This window comes from Gopherus flavomarginatus, chromosome 1 (genome assembly GCF_025201925.1).
Source record: "Gopherus flavomarginatus isolate rGopFla2 chromosome 1, rGopFla2.mat.asm, whole genome shotgun sequence".
Lineage (NCBI taxonomy): Eukaryota > Metazoa > Chordata > Testudines > Testudinidae > Gopherus > Gopherus flavomarginatus.
The window spans coordinates 66,567,266-66,584,113 of record NC_066617.1 but is presented as its reverse complement, the minus strand read 5'-3'; the positions used below and the strand labels follow the sequence as shown (position 1 = coordinate 66,584,113).

At 45.2% G+C, this 16,848-nt stretch overlaps 1 protein-coding gene across 7 annotated transcripts in view; it reads right to left on the bottom strand.

Moving 5' to 3' along the window:
• Positions 1 to 659: 659 nt before the first annotated feature.
• Positions 660 to 16,848, bottom strand: part of TBC1D30 (TBC1 domain family member 30) — a 104,085-nt gene continuing 87,896 nt past the window's right edge. For 5 of the 7 annotated variants that reach the window (XM_050923444.1, XM_050923466.1, XM_050923477.1 and 2 more), the window contains 5 exons: positions 5,696 to 5,808; positions 5,350 to 5,489; positions 3,426 to 3,632; positions 3,146 to 3,202; positions 660 to 1,698 (listed from right to left, as the gene is read on the bottom strand). In XM_050923444.1, the coding sequence (XP_050779401.1) occupies positions 917 to 1,698; positions 3,146 to 3,202; positions 3,426 to 3,632; positions 5,350 to 5,489; positions 5,696 to 5,808 (1,299 nt within the window). In that variant the 3' untranslated portion in view covers positions 660 to 916. The remainder of the gene's footprint in view (positions 1,699 to 3,145; positions 3,203 to 3,425; positions 3,633 to 5,349; positions 5,490 to 5,695; positions 5,809 to 16,848) is intronic. The other 2 variants (XM_050923455.1, XM_050923486.1) reach the window with 1 other exon arrangement.

Here is a 16,848-nt window from a genome sequence, read left to right as displayed (position 1 = left end):
GCAGGCTAATCAAGGCACCTGGGTTTCAAAAGGAGCTCTCTCCAGTCAGATGGGGAGGAGCTAAAGGAGAGGAAGTGTGTGTGAGGAGCTGGGAGCAAGAGGCGCGAGGAGCTGAGAGTGAGACGCTGCGCGGCTGGAGCACTAAGGAGTACAAGTGTTATCAGACACCAGCAGGAAGGTCCTGTGGTGAGGATAAAGAAGGTGTTTGGAGAAGGCCTTGGGGAAGTAGCCCAGGGAGGTGTAGCTGTCACACAGCTGTTACAAGAGGCACTATAGACAGCTGTAAATCCATAGGGCCCTGGGCTGGAACCCGGAGTAGAGGGCGGGCCCGGGTTCCCCCCAAACCTCCCAACTCCTGATCAGATACAGGAGGAGTTGATCCAGACTGTGGGGAAGATCACTGAGGTAAGCAAAGCTGCCAATAAGTGCAAGACCCACCAAGGTAGGGGAGGAACTTTGTCACATCATACAGAATGCTTTGTAGATGGGTATAGGCGACTAAGATGGAAGTTTCAGAGTAGTAGCCATGTTAGTCTGTATCCGCAAAGATGGAAAATTTATCTTCAGAGCCCTCACAGAGACATGGATCACCCTTTGAAGGGGGGAAGGAGGCAGCCCTACAGTTTCTCCTACATTAGATTTAAAAATTAGAAGCATGCTTCACATTGCAAATCAATTTTTATTTTACCACAGAACCATTATAATCTACATGGTGAGCCACAGTGCATCTTCCCTAATCTATCCATACATTACAATAGCACAATTTTCAAGGATACATATTTATACTTCTGTTAACCACTTTGTCCCCATTATTTCATTTAAAGAATTAAACTATTTAGAAACTTTTTTGGACACATATACACACACAACAATCAATACATATTTATTTTCAGAAATATAAAGTGCTGATGGTACATCATCGTTTTTTAGTCCCGCTGTTCCCGTTGGCGGACTTGTTGAAACTTTTACTCATTTGTGGAAAGTGCACTGTTGGAGTTCTTTCAGTAGGGCCATATAAACCTAAATTGCGGGCTGCAGTTGACTTTCGAAGGGGTTTGACACTGGGGAAAGGGCTAAACACTTGTAATTTAGGATTGCTGGCTTGAGAAGATTTAGCCAGTGTTCCACTGTCACTGGATAAACTAAGTGATTCTGATAAGTGTGTTGGGCAGGACTGATTGGGCATTGGCTCAGTATCAGGTTTGTTATTTTGGGTTAGTTCCAGTGCTTCTAATTTCAGCTGAACCACTGACATATTTGCATTGGTGTCCTTGTAAAGTGCCTCAGTTGACTGTCCATCAGCTTTCCGAATAGTCCTGTTATCCAAGCCACTTCCCTCTCTTTCCCCCAAATCAGAATTGCTTGGAGGATCCTCCTTTGCACTGCAGCTATTTCGTTTGCAGCCTTCACTCTGCTCTTCTATGAGTCCTATGGTATCCCCATAGCTCATCTGGCATTTGGCTCTAGCTATGTTCTTTCGATGTACTCGGATGTGAGTGCGCCAGGGAGAGTTGAGCTTGGTTTTAAGATCTTCATGGGGAATGGGTGACATTTTGCCCCCTGTGTGACTTGGGATATGAATGACCGCATTCTTGGCAGCTCTATTAGTCACCCTCATCTTCTTTCCTAAAAGAAGGTGGTTTATCACTGGAGAATGGTTTACCTGAGAGGGGAGAAGACTGGTAACTGGCCCTTTGTCTGAAAGAAAAAGTAAAAGAAAAAATGCAGTCTTAAAGAACAAAAACAAATCATTACATCAGTGATCACCCACCAAACAAACAGTCGCAATGCTGTTTTTTGAGATGATTTGTAGGACTGACCCTAGTGGAAACTGAATTCCTCTAACATTGTAGTATATCTTCAAGTCAAAAACAGAGAGGAAAAGTACGGCAAAAGCTTTCCCTCATCCCACCTCCTTTCTTACTGTTAATTTCTAAACCAGTAACTACTACTAAGATAATAGATATCTGGAAACTGGTTCCATCATTTTAGGAATTGCAGGTAGGAGCTTGACAGTAGGTGGGACATTGTAGAAATGTAGAAAGTATTGCCATTATGGTTTTGCTTTGTATTTGTTTAGAGCTGAGCATAGCCCTGCACAGGGCTTTTTACTCTTATAGGGTACCTATACATGCTACAATACAAAGGTTAACTTTAACCTTGGCCTTAGCGAGTCCCTCATCTCTTAGATTCTTCCTTCAATAGCAAGAGGCAATTCAGTCTCAACACTAGGTCAGTCACACAGGCCTCTCCTTGAGCAGAGGTCTGGAAAATGCACCAATTTATTTTTAATAGACATCTGTCCATGCTGAACTGGAACCAGGACAAACTAACTTATTATTTTCATCAGAACTTCCGATTTTACCAGAGTGACAGACTCAGAATTAATGTGTTAAAACTATAAATTAGCCCATTAATCATGATTAGCAAAATCAGAAAGGGTTTGGCAATCATTGGAAATGAGGATCTTACTATTGCATTGTTTCAGTTTGGCCAGAGCTTCTGCTTGCACTTGATGTATCACCAGTATTTTAAAAATCAATATTTTTTTTCTTTTCATGTGAATGTAACAATCATGAAACCTGCTGGACTGACTGTTCTGGGGACTAAAATCCTCCATGTACAGAACAGGTATAGCACTAATGGAACAAACTTCCTACAGTGGCCTATCAATGTGTTTCAACTGTGACTTGGAGGGAGCACCTCTAGCGGTGATATGGGAGTTTAGTCTCCAGGCCTATTAAAATCCTCACCCTGTCTGCTGATGCTGCCCCCATGGTTGCCAATCAGTGCCAATTGTGGTAGTAGTTTTTATCATGTGGATCTCTCTCCATGAGGAAATGGACTGGGAACAAACTCATTTCCCACATACTCACTACCATCGTGGACTGGATTTGAACTGTCAATCTTGGAGCTACAATTGACTATTTGGTGGCACAGTTCCCTTGACTTCAACAAACTGATTTAAATGGAGCTACGGTAATTTACATCAGCTGAGGATCTACCCATTGGTTCTTAAAGTATATTATTGTCATTTCTTTAACAATGTATAAGTACTGTCAAGTCCAAGGATGCCGCAGATTTTAACACATTCAGCAGTGAAACCAATGTGATATACCCAGATAGCAAAGACATTTTTAGATACCATTATTCAGCTGGTCCCTGGGACCTAACAAGATCCCAGGGTCGTCATCTTCAGACCCTGATAAAAGAAAAACAAAGAAATCATCTTATATACGATTTGTTTGTACAAAATTGCTTCTGCCATATCACTAATGTATTGTATTGCAAGTTCATTCATTCTCTTTTGTTCTCTCTCTACATATGAATAATTTAAAGACACAAAAAACATTTTTGCCTCTCCTTTCAGATAGTGAAGTTGGCTTGTAAAGAATAAAGGGGAAGATCATGTTCTGATACATTACCTGCTCTGATATACACCTGGTGAACCTGCTGCTGCTGCTTCTTCTTTATTCGGGAATACTGCCTTTTCAATGCATTAATGTCAGTGGTCATACGCTCCATCATCATACTGTTAAAAGCAGCATGGTATTCACTTCTACAGGAGTCTATTGCCCCTGGACTTAGTTCTGCAATGTTACTAGAGCCCAGTCTCTGTTCTTCATTCTGATCTGTACACAGTCGGAAAAAGCGAGGGGGAAGAATACATCAGAATTTTCTGTGCTCTACTAATCATTAACCAAGGAAATGCACAAGGAAATTACATGCCGAACTCCTGTTATTTTAACTACATTGTGTAATAAAAACAGCTTTTATAACTGTATTGTAAGTCTAAATTTTTAACTTAGTATAATTTATTAAACCTTTATTAAACATATAAACTGAAAATCTTGTTTGCATAAAAAACACACACAGCAGTCACTGAAGTGGGCATTTCACATGACCAAGTAGTAAACAAAGATTCTCAGTTACAAAGTGATTAGAAGTTGAGGCCACCACTCCATGAACAGATACATAACTTTGTTACAGTCAAACTAGTCATTTGGTCAAATGAGACTGACTATCTGACAGAGATCAGCAAGGAGGGAGGGAGCAGCAGAATCATCAGGCGTAGGGGGAAGCAGAAGAGGCAGGCTGCTAGGGAGTTTGTATGACCAAAGAGTGGCAGAGCAACAGGAGCAGCGCAACTTATTTTCCCAGCTGTTTCTGATGTGCCGCTAAAATGGCAATTCAGAGTCAAAGGGATAACTTATTTCATAGGATGTTTGTTTGGATTAGGTCTAGTTAATGGTTTAACATTCTGAGTAAGTGTCAGTCTGAGGCAGCAGCTGGGGACTTGCAGTCCTCCAGGAAAAGAAAGAAAACAACATCAAACAGAGAATTCTAGCATACAGATCTCGGCAAATACAAGCAGAAGGAATGGTGAAATTAAATACAACAGAAATAGTTTCGGGTAAAGAGGCAGACAGCATAACTGTAACCATTCCACTTGAAGGCAAAGGTCTGGGAGATCCAAGGAAGATTTTTGGTGTTACCCGAAAAATAATAAAAATTAACATTATTATTGGCTGCCAATCAGGGATACCAAGAAGGTTTTTCTTGTAACCACTCCTGTGCATCTCAAGAACTATTGAAAGAAAATGATATAAAACCTGAGAAAGTTGTATGTTTGAGATAAAATGTTCAGAGAGAATCCTCCAGTGGGGATCACAAAAATCAGACTCTAAAGCTATTATATCACATATAGGAAAGCTATTTTAGGTAAAATTTTAGGTTTCTAAAATGTATTAGAATTTTGCTCTCCTTATGAGGCTTGTACAGTAGGACTCATGATACTGAGTGAAAGATTGGGGGATATGAAAATAGGATCAATGAATTTTTGTATAACACTCTGAAACATATCAAAATAGTTTTCTATAAAATGTGTTATTTACAGAGTAGATGATGGTGTGGAATGGTATAAAGATTTTACAAGGGTGGGTTGGGGATGACCTGCATAACTCACTCCTGGATTCTGATGCTATATAAACACATGGTAACAAAAAACAGGATTTTTTTTAACTTAGAGTCTTAAGGCCATATTTCATTATCTTTGGGATTCTCAAAAATGCTAAGCACTTAACAGCTCCTATTCAGCTTAGTTTTAGGATTTTTGGGGTAATAATCGTGGCTAAAATCTTTATTCCACACCATCAAGTATTGTACACACACAGGCGTTCAATTTAGTAGGCAGAGTATCTAAAGATTGTACAGCAAGTTACAGAAGATCCACAATGGTCTCTGAATACAATTCAAACTACAACTTTCATAATTTCAATTAATCAGCAGGTGAATCAAGCTCACACAAATTGGACTGCATAATTCAGAATGAACTCAAGTTGCATTTACCTTTGATCTGTTTTTGGTACTTCTGTAGCTCTGGTGCTAAGAGCCCACTGAATGGTCCAAGGCAGCCAACTGCATTGGCAACCGAATCTTCATCATCCAGGTCATTCTCCTCATCACTATCTCTGGTTCTGCCTGGCCTTCTGCCAAATGAAAACAAATGGAAAAGAAAGCAGATCTTAGATACATCAGTGCATTAATTACTAATTGATCATTACTAAATGCCTTCATCTATTTTAGATGTGCAATGGAAAAAGCAACTGTATTAGCCTCTCTGCTGTACAGATGAATAGTGGCTATATTAGACTACAAGGAATAAAAGATTTTTCTGGGTGTATTATAGACTTACCCTGAAACCGAAGTTGATTTTACTGCTGCAGGGAATGGAGTAATGTTGTATGTATATTTCTCCCTTAATTCTGCCAGTTGTGGAAAAGGAAACTGAGCCATGGAATAAACAGTCTAGGAAAAAAATGCACCCTTTAAAATTGTGCTGTTAACAATAGTCCCACTAAAAACTGCAGCACTGTACAGATTTCATAGGCTTGCAGGATTAAACACTGGACATTCACATGTAGAAAAGGAAACGTGAAAGGTCTGATTTTATGATGCAATCGACACTTCCTCAAGGAAAAACAAAGAATGACTCACTAGAAAAATACATAGTCCAAAGAAGAAACATACATAACTGGTAACATGAGAGCTAGTGTATAAGCATATGCCTATACAATGGTTTGTGTGTCTCAAAGAAATACCTCCAGGGTATATAGGATATTTTGAAAGAGACAGTTTATGAAAATGTGGTTTCTGACACGATTGTTCACTTGCCCTAATACAAGAAGGTCAGATCCTTTCAACTACTGTATTTATTTAGCATCACTTCTAATCCACTCACTGCCAGCAACTTACAAAAACCTCACACGCTGATTTACATTAGAAATTACTAAAAAAATTGTCATTAAAACAAAAAGCAAACAAAACATATGGCACGTCACACACTTAGCAAGAGCCTGCAGGTGCTTTTGTAATACAAATAATAATTATAGCAGACTTACAGATGTTGTTTGCAGAGGCGGTGGAGAATAAATACAATGGAACATTTATAATGCATTTTAACCGATGGCACAAAAAGATTGGAAAACAAAACTTATGGAAAGTTACCCACAACAGAAATTCCGCTTGTAAAAGCATCAAATTCATTATCTATATTGAGGCTGAGAAAGACACTGAATAGTTAATTAGTTTTCAGTGCTCCTCTTTAATTTCTGTTTTTTCCACCTGCCTAGATAATTACAGTTTCTCAATCCTGGGGGTGAAATTCTGCCTCCACTCAAGTCAATACGAGTTTTGCCATTGACTTCAATGGGACCAAGATTTTACCCCTATTTATTATTAATGGATTCCGAAGGGGAGCATGGGATCAGCTTTCATGCCATGCTCCCCATCAGTACCCGGCTCGGGCCGGGGAAGCTAACAATCTAACCAGTGGTGGATGAATCCTGGTCATGTGCCACCTGAGGCAAGCTGGGGACATTCTAAGAAGAATGGATTCCAACTACAAAAAACGGTTACTTACCTTTCTGTAACTGTTGTTCTTCGAGATTGTTGCTCATATCTATTCCAATTAGGTGTGTGCGCACACCGCGTGCATGGAAGTCGGAAACTTTTTCCCTAGCAGCTACTCGTCAGGCCGGCTGGGGAGCCCCCTGGAGTGTTGCCGATATGGTGTTCTATATAAGACCCTGCTGGCCCAACCCCCCTTCAGTGCCTTCTTGCCGATTACTCCTACAGAGGTGAAGGTGGATGGGAATAGAATAGATATGAGCAACATCTCAAAAAACAACAGTTACAGAAAGGTAAGTAACCGTTTTTTCTTCTTCGAGTGATTGCTCATATCAATTTCAGTTAGGTGACTCCCACCCAACCCTTACCTTGGAGGTGGGATCGGAGTCAAGGAACCGCAGATTGGAGGACTGCTCTTCCAAAGGCCGCATCATCCCAAGAGTGCTAGACAACGGCATAGTGGGACGTAAAGTGTGAACCAAGGCCCACGTGGCAGGCCTGCAGATTTCCTGGAGAGGGATGTGTGCCAGGAAGGCAGCTGAAGACGCCTGAGCTCTCATAGAGTGAGCTTTAACAGCAGGCACAGGGACGTTTGCCAGGTTATAGCAAGCACGAATGCACCCGGTGATCCACAAAGATATTCATTGAGTGGAAACCGGAGCGCCTTTCATTCGCTCCTCAATGGCGACATACAACTGGGTTGTTTTACAAAAGGGCTTTGTTCAGTCTATACAGAAGGTGAGTGTCCTTCTAATGTCAAGAGAATGAAGATGCTGTTCACGAAGGTCAGAAAACCAGTAGGAAGATATACTGACTCACATGGAAGCGGGACAACACTTTTGGTAGGAAGGCCGGGTGAGGTCTTAGTTGAACTTTATCTTTATGAAAGATGGTATAGGGCAGCTCACATGTGAAAGCCCATAGTTCGGACACCGGACGTGCAGAAGTGATGGCCACTAGGAAGGCAACATTTCAGGAGAGGTAGAGAAGTGAGCAGGAGGCCAGCGGCTCAAAAGGAGGCCCATAAGGCAAGAGAGGACCAAGTTAAGGTTCCATGCAGGCACAGGTGGCTTTACTGGACGATGGATTTTCTCCAGGCCTTTGAGGAAATGCTGCACGACCAGGTGTGCAAACACGGAGCATCCAGTCACGCCTGGATGAAACGCAGAGACAGCTGCAAGGAGGACTTTAAGGGATCCAAAGGCTAGGTGCTGGTCCTTTAGGAACATCAGGTAGCCCAAGATGCACGGAATTGGAGCCTGAAGCAGGGGCACCTGCCACTGAGCGCACCAGCTGGAAAACCTTTTTCACTTGGCTTTGTAGGTAAGCCTAGTTGACGGCTTGCGACTTTCGAGAAGCACCCGCCTTACCGAGTCCGAACAGGCGTGTTCAGCCTGGTTTAGCCACAGATCCTCCACGCCATGAGGTGGAGCAACTGAAGGTCCGGGTGCAGGAGATGACTGTGGTTCTGAGAGATGAGGTCGGCACTGAGAGGGAGATGCAGGGGAGCCTGGACTGACAGATCCAGTAGGGTTGGGTACCAACACTGATGCGGTCAGGCAGGGGCTATCAGAATTACATCTGCCTTGTCCCGGCGGACCTTGATGAGCTAACCTTGTGTACTAACGGGAACAGAGGGAAAACATAAAGCAAATGACCCAACCATGTGATCTGGAAGGTGTCTGCTATTGAGCCCGGACTGTGGCCCCGGAAGGAACAGAAGGCTGGGCACTTCCTGTTGGTCCGCAAAGCAAACAAGTCGACTCGGGGAAACCCCCAGGTGCAGAAAATAGAATGAATGATATCCGGAAGTATCAACCATTCGTGAGTGAGAAAACGCCTGCTTAAGCTGTCTGCCAGAACGTTCTGAACACCTGACAGGTACGAGGCCTGGAGACTGATGGAGTTGGCTAAGCGGAAGTTGGGCTTCTTGGCAGACTGGCAATGAGCAGGCTCCGCCTTGCTTGTTCAGGTAGAAGAACATGGCTATGGTATTGTCTGTTAGGACTGCCAGGCAGTGGCCCTGCAAGTGAAGGAGAAAGGCTTGGCACGCACAGCGAATAGCCCTGAGCTCTTTGATGTTGATGTGCAATGACATCTCGCTCTCGTGCCATAAGCCCTCCATTGTTAGACTGCCGAGGTGGGCCCCCCCTCCAAGGGCAGATGCATCTGTGACTAGGGTAAGGGTGGATTGGGGGAGGATGGAACGGGACCCCGGCACCCAGCACCCAGCCACCATTGCAGGGAGTCGAGTATGCACTTTGGGACCGTGACGACTATTTCTAGATTGCTGCATCCAGGCCAATAGGCGGAAGCCAACCACGTCTGTAGCGGTCTAAGCCGTAGTCTTGTGTGCTGCACCATGTACGTACAGGAGGCCACGTGACCCAGCAACCTGAGGCATTGCCTTACTGTGGTGGTGGGCAACTTGCAGAGGCTGGTAATTATGCCTGCTATAGCCAGGTGCCATGCTTCCAGAAGGAAAGCCCTTGCTTGGTTTGCGTCCAGAACTGCACCTATGAACTCTATTGTTTGAGTGGGTGCGAGGACGGATTTGCTGACGTTTACCATGATATCCGAGTGAACGTGTCCATGACTAGACGTACCTGGGACTGGAAATCATGGTGAGGCCGGCCCCGTATAAGAGAGTCGTCGAGGTACGGGAAGATGGGCATGTGTTGATGTCGAAGAAAGGCTGCCATGACTGCCATGTACTTGGTCAAGACGCGAGGGGCTGTGCACAAGCTGAATGGGAGGGCTGTGAACTGATGGTACGTCTTGCTTACCATGAAGCGAAGGAAACGTGTGTGAGACGGGAGTAATTGAAATGTGAAAGTACACGTCTTTCATATTGAGGACGGCATACCAGTCTCCTGGATCCAGTGAAGGAATGATAGTGGCTAAAGAGACCATACGGAAGTTTAGGTTGACGATGTGCTTGTTGAGCTCCCTGAGGTCCAGAATGGGCCTTAGGCCTCCCTTTGCCTTGGGGACAAGGAAATAGTGGGAATAGAAACACTTGCCCTTGAGCTCCTGAGGATCTTCCTCCACTGCCTCTAGGGCAAGGAGGGATTGAACCTCCTGGATGAGGAGTTGCTCATGAGAAGGATCCCTGAAGAGGGACGGGGAAGGAGGGTGGGAGGGCGGGATGGTACGGAAATGGATAGAATATCCCGTCTCCACCGTGTGGATGACCCAACAGTCCAATGTAATATGGGACCAGGCATAGTAGAATCAGGATAGACAGTTCAGAAACGGGTAACTGTCCGGGATGAGAGCTGGTAGTCCGTCCTCGGGCACACCTTCAAAACAGGTGCTTAGGGCCCGGGAGAGGCTTAGACTGTCCTTGACCCTGTCTTGAGGGGAGGGGGGGGCATAAGACGGTCTATGTTGGAAGTATCTGTTTCTCCGATGAGAAAAGTCCTGCCTCAGTCTAGGCGGGAAGGCACACTGCTGGGTGGTCTGAGGTTTAAATGCCTTTTGTGGATTAGCCGGGGTATGCATACCTAAAGATTTGATAGTGTTTCTCGTGTCCTTTAAGGTATGCAAGCGGGAATTAGTATTCTCTGCAGATAAGCCCTGACCATCAAAGGGGAGGTCTTGGATGGTGTTTTGGACCTCCGGCAGGAGACCCGAGGATTGTAATCAGGCATTTCGTCACATAGCAATGCCAGAAGCCAGAGTCCGCAGCATCAAGGGAACCCTGGAGAGAGGTCTGGGCAACCAGTTTACCTTCCTCAGCAATGGCCCTGAGTTCCGTACGGACCTCCGCTGGGAGAAGATCTTGGAATTTGAGGACCGAAGACCAAGAGTTAAAGTTATATCTACTGAAGATCGCCAACTGGTTAGTGATCCTAAGTGAGACACCCCCAGTAGAATAAACCTCTTTCCCCAAAAGGTCTAAGCATTTAGCGTCCTTTGATTCGGGCGCAGGCCCTTGCTGGCCCTGTCTTTCTCTGGCGTTTACCGCATCCACTACAAGTGAGCATGGAACGAGGTGAATGAAAAAGGTACTTGTAGCCCCTGGTGGGAACAAAGTATTTTCTTTCTACCCCCTTGGCTGTGGGAGGGATAGAGGCAGGGGTTTGCCAGAGAGACTTGAATAATCTTATTCATGGGGAGGGCCACCCTGGAAGGCCCCTCCGGGCCTAGAATGTCCACCATTGGGTCCTCTTCCTCCACAGCCTCCTCAACTTGGAGGTTCATGTTAAGGCCCACATGTCGAAGCAGTTCTTGGAGGACCCTAAAGTCCACTGGGGGTGGACAAGACATAGATGTGCCAGCCACAGCCTCATCAGGGGAGGGCAAAGACGACTCCACCGGGAGAGCGGCAGCAGGGACAACCTCTTGGTCAGTCACAGGTATCTCCTCTGGGGCCCCCGGGGTAGCCTCTACCATGGGTGCTGACTCCTTGGGTAGATCCGAGTCCGGAGGAGGGCTGCTGAGGGGTGCCTCGGGAGGATGGATGTCCGAACGTGACAATGGCTGGGCCCCTGGGGGGGGCACTTGGGCCTGACAGTATGCCCAGGAGGTCCAGAATTGCCACTGAGGCTGTCAATTGGGCACAGGGGGGTTTTGTCCAAGGCTTCCCGGTCCTGACCGGGGAATATCTGAAGCCCCTGAAGCTCTCCCCGACCTCCCAGAGGGAGATTGGGACCGCAACGGCCAAGGAGGGGCAGTGCATGAGTGTAGTAAGGGGGGCACTGCGCCCCTTGCTAGCTGAGGGTCATAGGGTGACCGGCGCCGTGAAGCCAATCACAATCGAGAGCAGTGCCACAATGAAAGGCAATGCCGCGAGGAAGAGCGGTGCCGTGTTGTACAGCAGTGCCGCGATGGGAAGCGGTAGTAGGCCGTGGACCAGTGCCGTGGCAACAGTCGGCTCGGTGATTGGTATTCCATGCGGCGGTGGTCCGTACGGTGCCGCGAGGTTGCTGAGCGAGATCCGGACCTCAAGCAGGACCGTGTTCCAGCAGTCGACAGCAACCTCGAGTGGGAGCAGCTCCGAGGGTCAGGGCTGCGAGACCAGTGCTGAGAGTCAGACCTGTACGTGGGATGGTGCCGGAACTCAGAACAACGCCGGGACTCCGAGTGGCATGGAGATGCTGATCTAGGGGCCGAGAGCCCGACCATCGCCAGCTTGCCCTTAGAAGGTACCGGAACTCAGGCCAGGGCCGGTGCTGGGGCCGTAGGTATCGGGGCTGTCATTTCAATGAGGTTTCTAGCGGCCTCGAAGGTATCCAGAGTGGAGGGCAATGTAATCTCCTCCACTTGAACAGAACCCTGTGCTGGGCTGGCATGTTGCTCAGCTGGGGCTGGAACAACTGCTTCGATCCTAACTGGGGGTCCTCCCAGAGGCCTGCTTCTTTCCAGCAATCAGGGAATGGGAATGGTGCCAAGGCAGGCGTTTCTGGGGCCCGGGAGATCGTCGGTCCCGAGGTGGGTGCAGGATCTTCTGCAGTGCCGGAATTGACACTGCTGGGGGAGCACTGTACACTGAGGCGCTCAGGCCTGCGTCTTGAGAGGGCTACAATGCAGACTCCATGAGGAGTTGCTTGAGATGAATTTCCCTGTCCTTTCTTGTCCGTGGCTTGAAAGCCTTACAGATTTTACACTTGTCAGCCTGATGGCCCTCCCCCAGACAGGAGTCATGGAGGTCGCCCGTAGGCATGGGCTTGTTGCAAGACTTGCAAGGCTTGAAGCCCTGGGACGGCATGCCCCAGGGCCCCGCAGCGCAGTTGAAGAGTGCTAAACTGCCCTCAACAATTAACTCCGCTTAACACTACAGAGGAAAAACACTTAACACTAACTATTAACAATTAACTAACAATGATTGAGTTAAGCTAGGGATTAGTGGAGCACTTGGGAAACCAAAAGACCACTGTTCCAACAACCGTCACGGGCGGTAAGAAGAAACTAAAGAGGGGTCGGGCCGGCAGGGTCTTATATAGAACGCCATATCAGCACCACTCCAGGGGGCTCCCCAGCCGGCCCGACGGGTAGCTGCTAAGGAAAAAGTTTCAGACTTCCGCGCACGCGGCGTGCGCAAACACCTACTGGAATTGATATGAGAGATCACTCGAAGAAGAACTACTGCTGATGGAAGTGCAAGTGCTCAAGTGACAAACAAGGGCTGACCCCATCAGAAACACCCTGAGGTAGATCCTCAGCTAAGGTTGCCAGCCCTCCAGGATCGTCCTAGAGTCTCCAGAAATTAAAAATTAATGTTTAAATAAATATTACATCATGTGACGAAAGTTCCATGAATAAGTCCAGCCAAAATTGGCAACCCTATCCTCAGCTGCTGTAAACTGTCACTGGCCCATTGACCTAAATGGAGTTATGACAGTTTACACCAGCTGAGGATCTGCCCCTATGAGTCTCAGAGAAGGAAATCCCAACACTTCCTCAGCCATGAAAACCATAGCCAAACAGGAAGATCTTTGGCAACACAAGTTTTATCAGAGTCCAGACAAACTCTGATCTTGTAACATATCATAGCATAAAACTTCTCAACATTAACATTAAGTGAAGCTTCGTAGAGTTCTACTACAGAGTGACCAGAGAGGGGCTGAAAGAATACAGATTTTTAAAACAGACAAGGAGTCACATTAGTAGGAATTTTACTTTGAAAGGTAACTGCTTCTGGAGGGTGATAAAAGAATATGGTTGCAGTGTGGACTGATGACAAATTGGCAGCTATTAAGTTATCTTTGACAGTAACTAAGGACTTGATCCAAAGCCCACTAAAATCAATGGGAATTTTTCCAGTGACTTCTAAAAGGAGTTTGGAACAGGCCCTAAGTGCCTGATCCTGCAAGATATTGAGAAATTCCTGTAAGTTGATGAACATCCTCTACTCAAAGTCTTATTAATAGTAATGTTGGATCTGCAAGTATGTTTGGCATAAATAGCAGATACGAAAGAATGGTACTGCACTTCAATATAAAATCTGAAATAGAAGTTATTTGGCAAGCTAGCATTATTCTGTCCATTCTGCAATTAAAAAAAAAAATTCTGTAAACACTTGTTTTTAGTAAAACCAATAATCCCCTTGAGTGTCTGATATCCAAACAGAGCAGTCCTTAAGATTAGAAATAAAGGTGACTGTAAATCAGGGGTAGGCAACCTATGGCACGGGTGCCGAAGGCAGCACGCAAGCTGATTTTCAGTGGCACTCACACTGCCGAAGTCCTGGCCACCAGTCCGAGGGGCTCTGCATTTTAATTTAATTTTAAATGAAGCTTCTTAAACATTTTAAAAGCCTTATTTACTTTACATACAACAATAGTTTAGTTATATGTTATAGACTTATAGAAAGAGACCTTCTAAAAACATTAGCATGTATTACTGGCACAGGAAACTTTAAATTGGAGTGAATAAATGAAGACTCGGCACACTACTTCTGAAAGGTTGCCAACCCCTGCTATAAATAAAAGTTAAATGGATTTTATTGATTTCGTTGCCCAAGTGGAGATAAATACAAGTAAACAAACCATAATGACAAGTGCACTGAATTTTAAAATTCTTTCACTTTTAATCATTTTCTGATTAATGGGATTTGTGGTAGACACATTGTATGGTGGCATCTGTCACATTCTGGGATGCAATCCAGACCACTGAGAGGTTGTGTCACCACGTGCCCTACAACCTTGGGCGTCCCACAATGCTCTGTTGTTGTAGCTCCCCTCCTGGGCCGCTCACAAAGAGCTAAACAGCCTACAGGTCACACCCTGAGTGTCTGTGTAAAGCTGCAGTCCTGGTCCAGCAACAATGACTCCAGCAGCCTGTCGGCAACACACCAGCCACACTCTGGCTTCCACCAGACTTGGTTACTATCTGCAGGGTGACCTCAACACAGTCTCAGTCCCAAATTTTCCCCAAAACATGTGTTCTGCACTGTCCAGTCCCCTTCTGGACAGTCCAGATATTAGAGGTTCATTGCCCTGTAAGATGTCAATAGCCAACCACCAGCTACTTTGAATGGAGTTACCAAACAGCTTTGTTTAAATACAACATTGAATCAGTTTAGCTTGAAAAATAAAGTTTATTTAACTACAAAGAGATAGATTAAGTGAGTGTAAGACACTGAACTCAGAAAAGCTTACAAGAGAAAAAGATAAAACGCTATGACCGAATGCATCCTACACGCTATTGTAACCATCTTTGTACAAAATATGATATGTGAGGTATCATTTGAAAACTAATAACTCGCTGGTCAACAATCTCATGGTGAAATGTATGTACAAAATGCCTACTAAGAGTTATGAACGTAAACTGAAATTATGACTCAATGTGTTTACTAGCCAAGTCTGGGGAGTGGATGAATCACAGTCTCGAAGACAAAAGACAAGCTGACACCTCTAGTCAGGTGTCATCAAAGCTGATGGGAAATCACCTGTCAAGTGGCCATTCTTTGGCAACCAAGGGGGGCAGGAACAAATAAATCTGCATTTTAGCAAGCAACCACATGGAACCTCTTTCATCACGAGACTTCATGTCTCCATTCTCACAGCAGGAAGGAACTTTATCTAGGGCAATGGTTTTCAATTTTCATTCATTTGCGGACCGCTAAAAAAATGAAAATGGAGGTGTGGACCCATTTGGAAATCTTAGATATAATCTGCGGACCCCAGGTTGAAAACTATTGTTCTATGGTAATGAAAACTTTTTGCCGACTTCTTACACATAGTCCACGGACCCCTCAGGGGTCTGCAGACCACATGTTGAAAGCCACTGATTTAAGAGGTAACCCTCAGAAAAATGCATTTCAAAGGGTGACTTGACTATAAAAGTGGAGTGCAAAAACACCTCAGGGTCTCTCTATCTTCCCCCATCCTTTCACTGAAGACAACAAAGGAACCAGCCTTTTGACTTCGCGGGGGGAGGTCCCAATCTGATAATCTGGTCAGCAGTGTTGCTGGGAATATGTGCAGTAGCATAGCTATGGGGGGAGCAGCACAGCGGCCACTCTCTCACTGAGCACAAGTGGCGCCTTTTCAATTTCTTGGAGCCTTTTTAATTTTTACTCACCTGGCGGCACTCCGGGTCTTTGGCAGCACTTCAGCTTCGAGTCCTTCAATTGCTCTGGGTGTGTTGAGCAGCACTGAAGGGCCCGCCGCCAAAATGACACCAAAGACCCACGAAGCGAGTGAAGGACCCACTGCTGAAATGCCGCTGAAGACCCAGAGCGCCGCCCAATCAGTAAAAGCGCCACCGGCTGAGTAAAAGAGCCACAGTGGGTGGCGCCTTTTTTTTTGATCTCTCCCCCTGAATATGTTGTGAGGATTTTACCTTGAACCAAGTCTAGCCTATTAAGTTTAGCTACTAGAAAGTGTTTATCACATTCCCAGGTATTGCCAATCAACTTTGATACCCCCTGGCTAGAGGCGTTAGCTTGTCCTTTCTCTTTGAGAAACTGGTTTACATCGTCTTCCTGTCCTGAGGGTCCTGTTTCCTACTTACGTGTAAACTCAGGTAAACATATATTCCTTTTTTTAGGACAGACCTGTTTAACAATCTCTGCTACCAACATCATACAGAGGAATTCATAACTTTACATATAATGTTACTACATACATTCTACCATGATATTATTGGCCAGTGAGTTATTAGTTTTCAAATGATAACTCACAAGGCATATTTTGCACAAAGATTATTACACTAGTGTGTAGGGTGTGAATACAGAGGTGCATTCGGTCACAGCATCTGTACATCATCCTTTGCAATGATATTGCTCAGTTTGTAACTACCTAATTCAGCAGCAGCTAAAGTTTCTCTGCTTTCATGTGTACAATTATTCAGGACTTCCATACTCCATTAGAAACTGATATTAAAAGTAAGAGACTGTAAATGAAACATTGTTTCAGAGCATTTTTAAAAGTATGACTTTTACCCATTTTGAAAATAAGTGGCTTCTCAAAGCCAGGAATTTTGAAATTT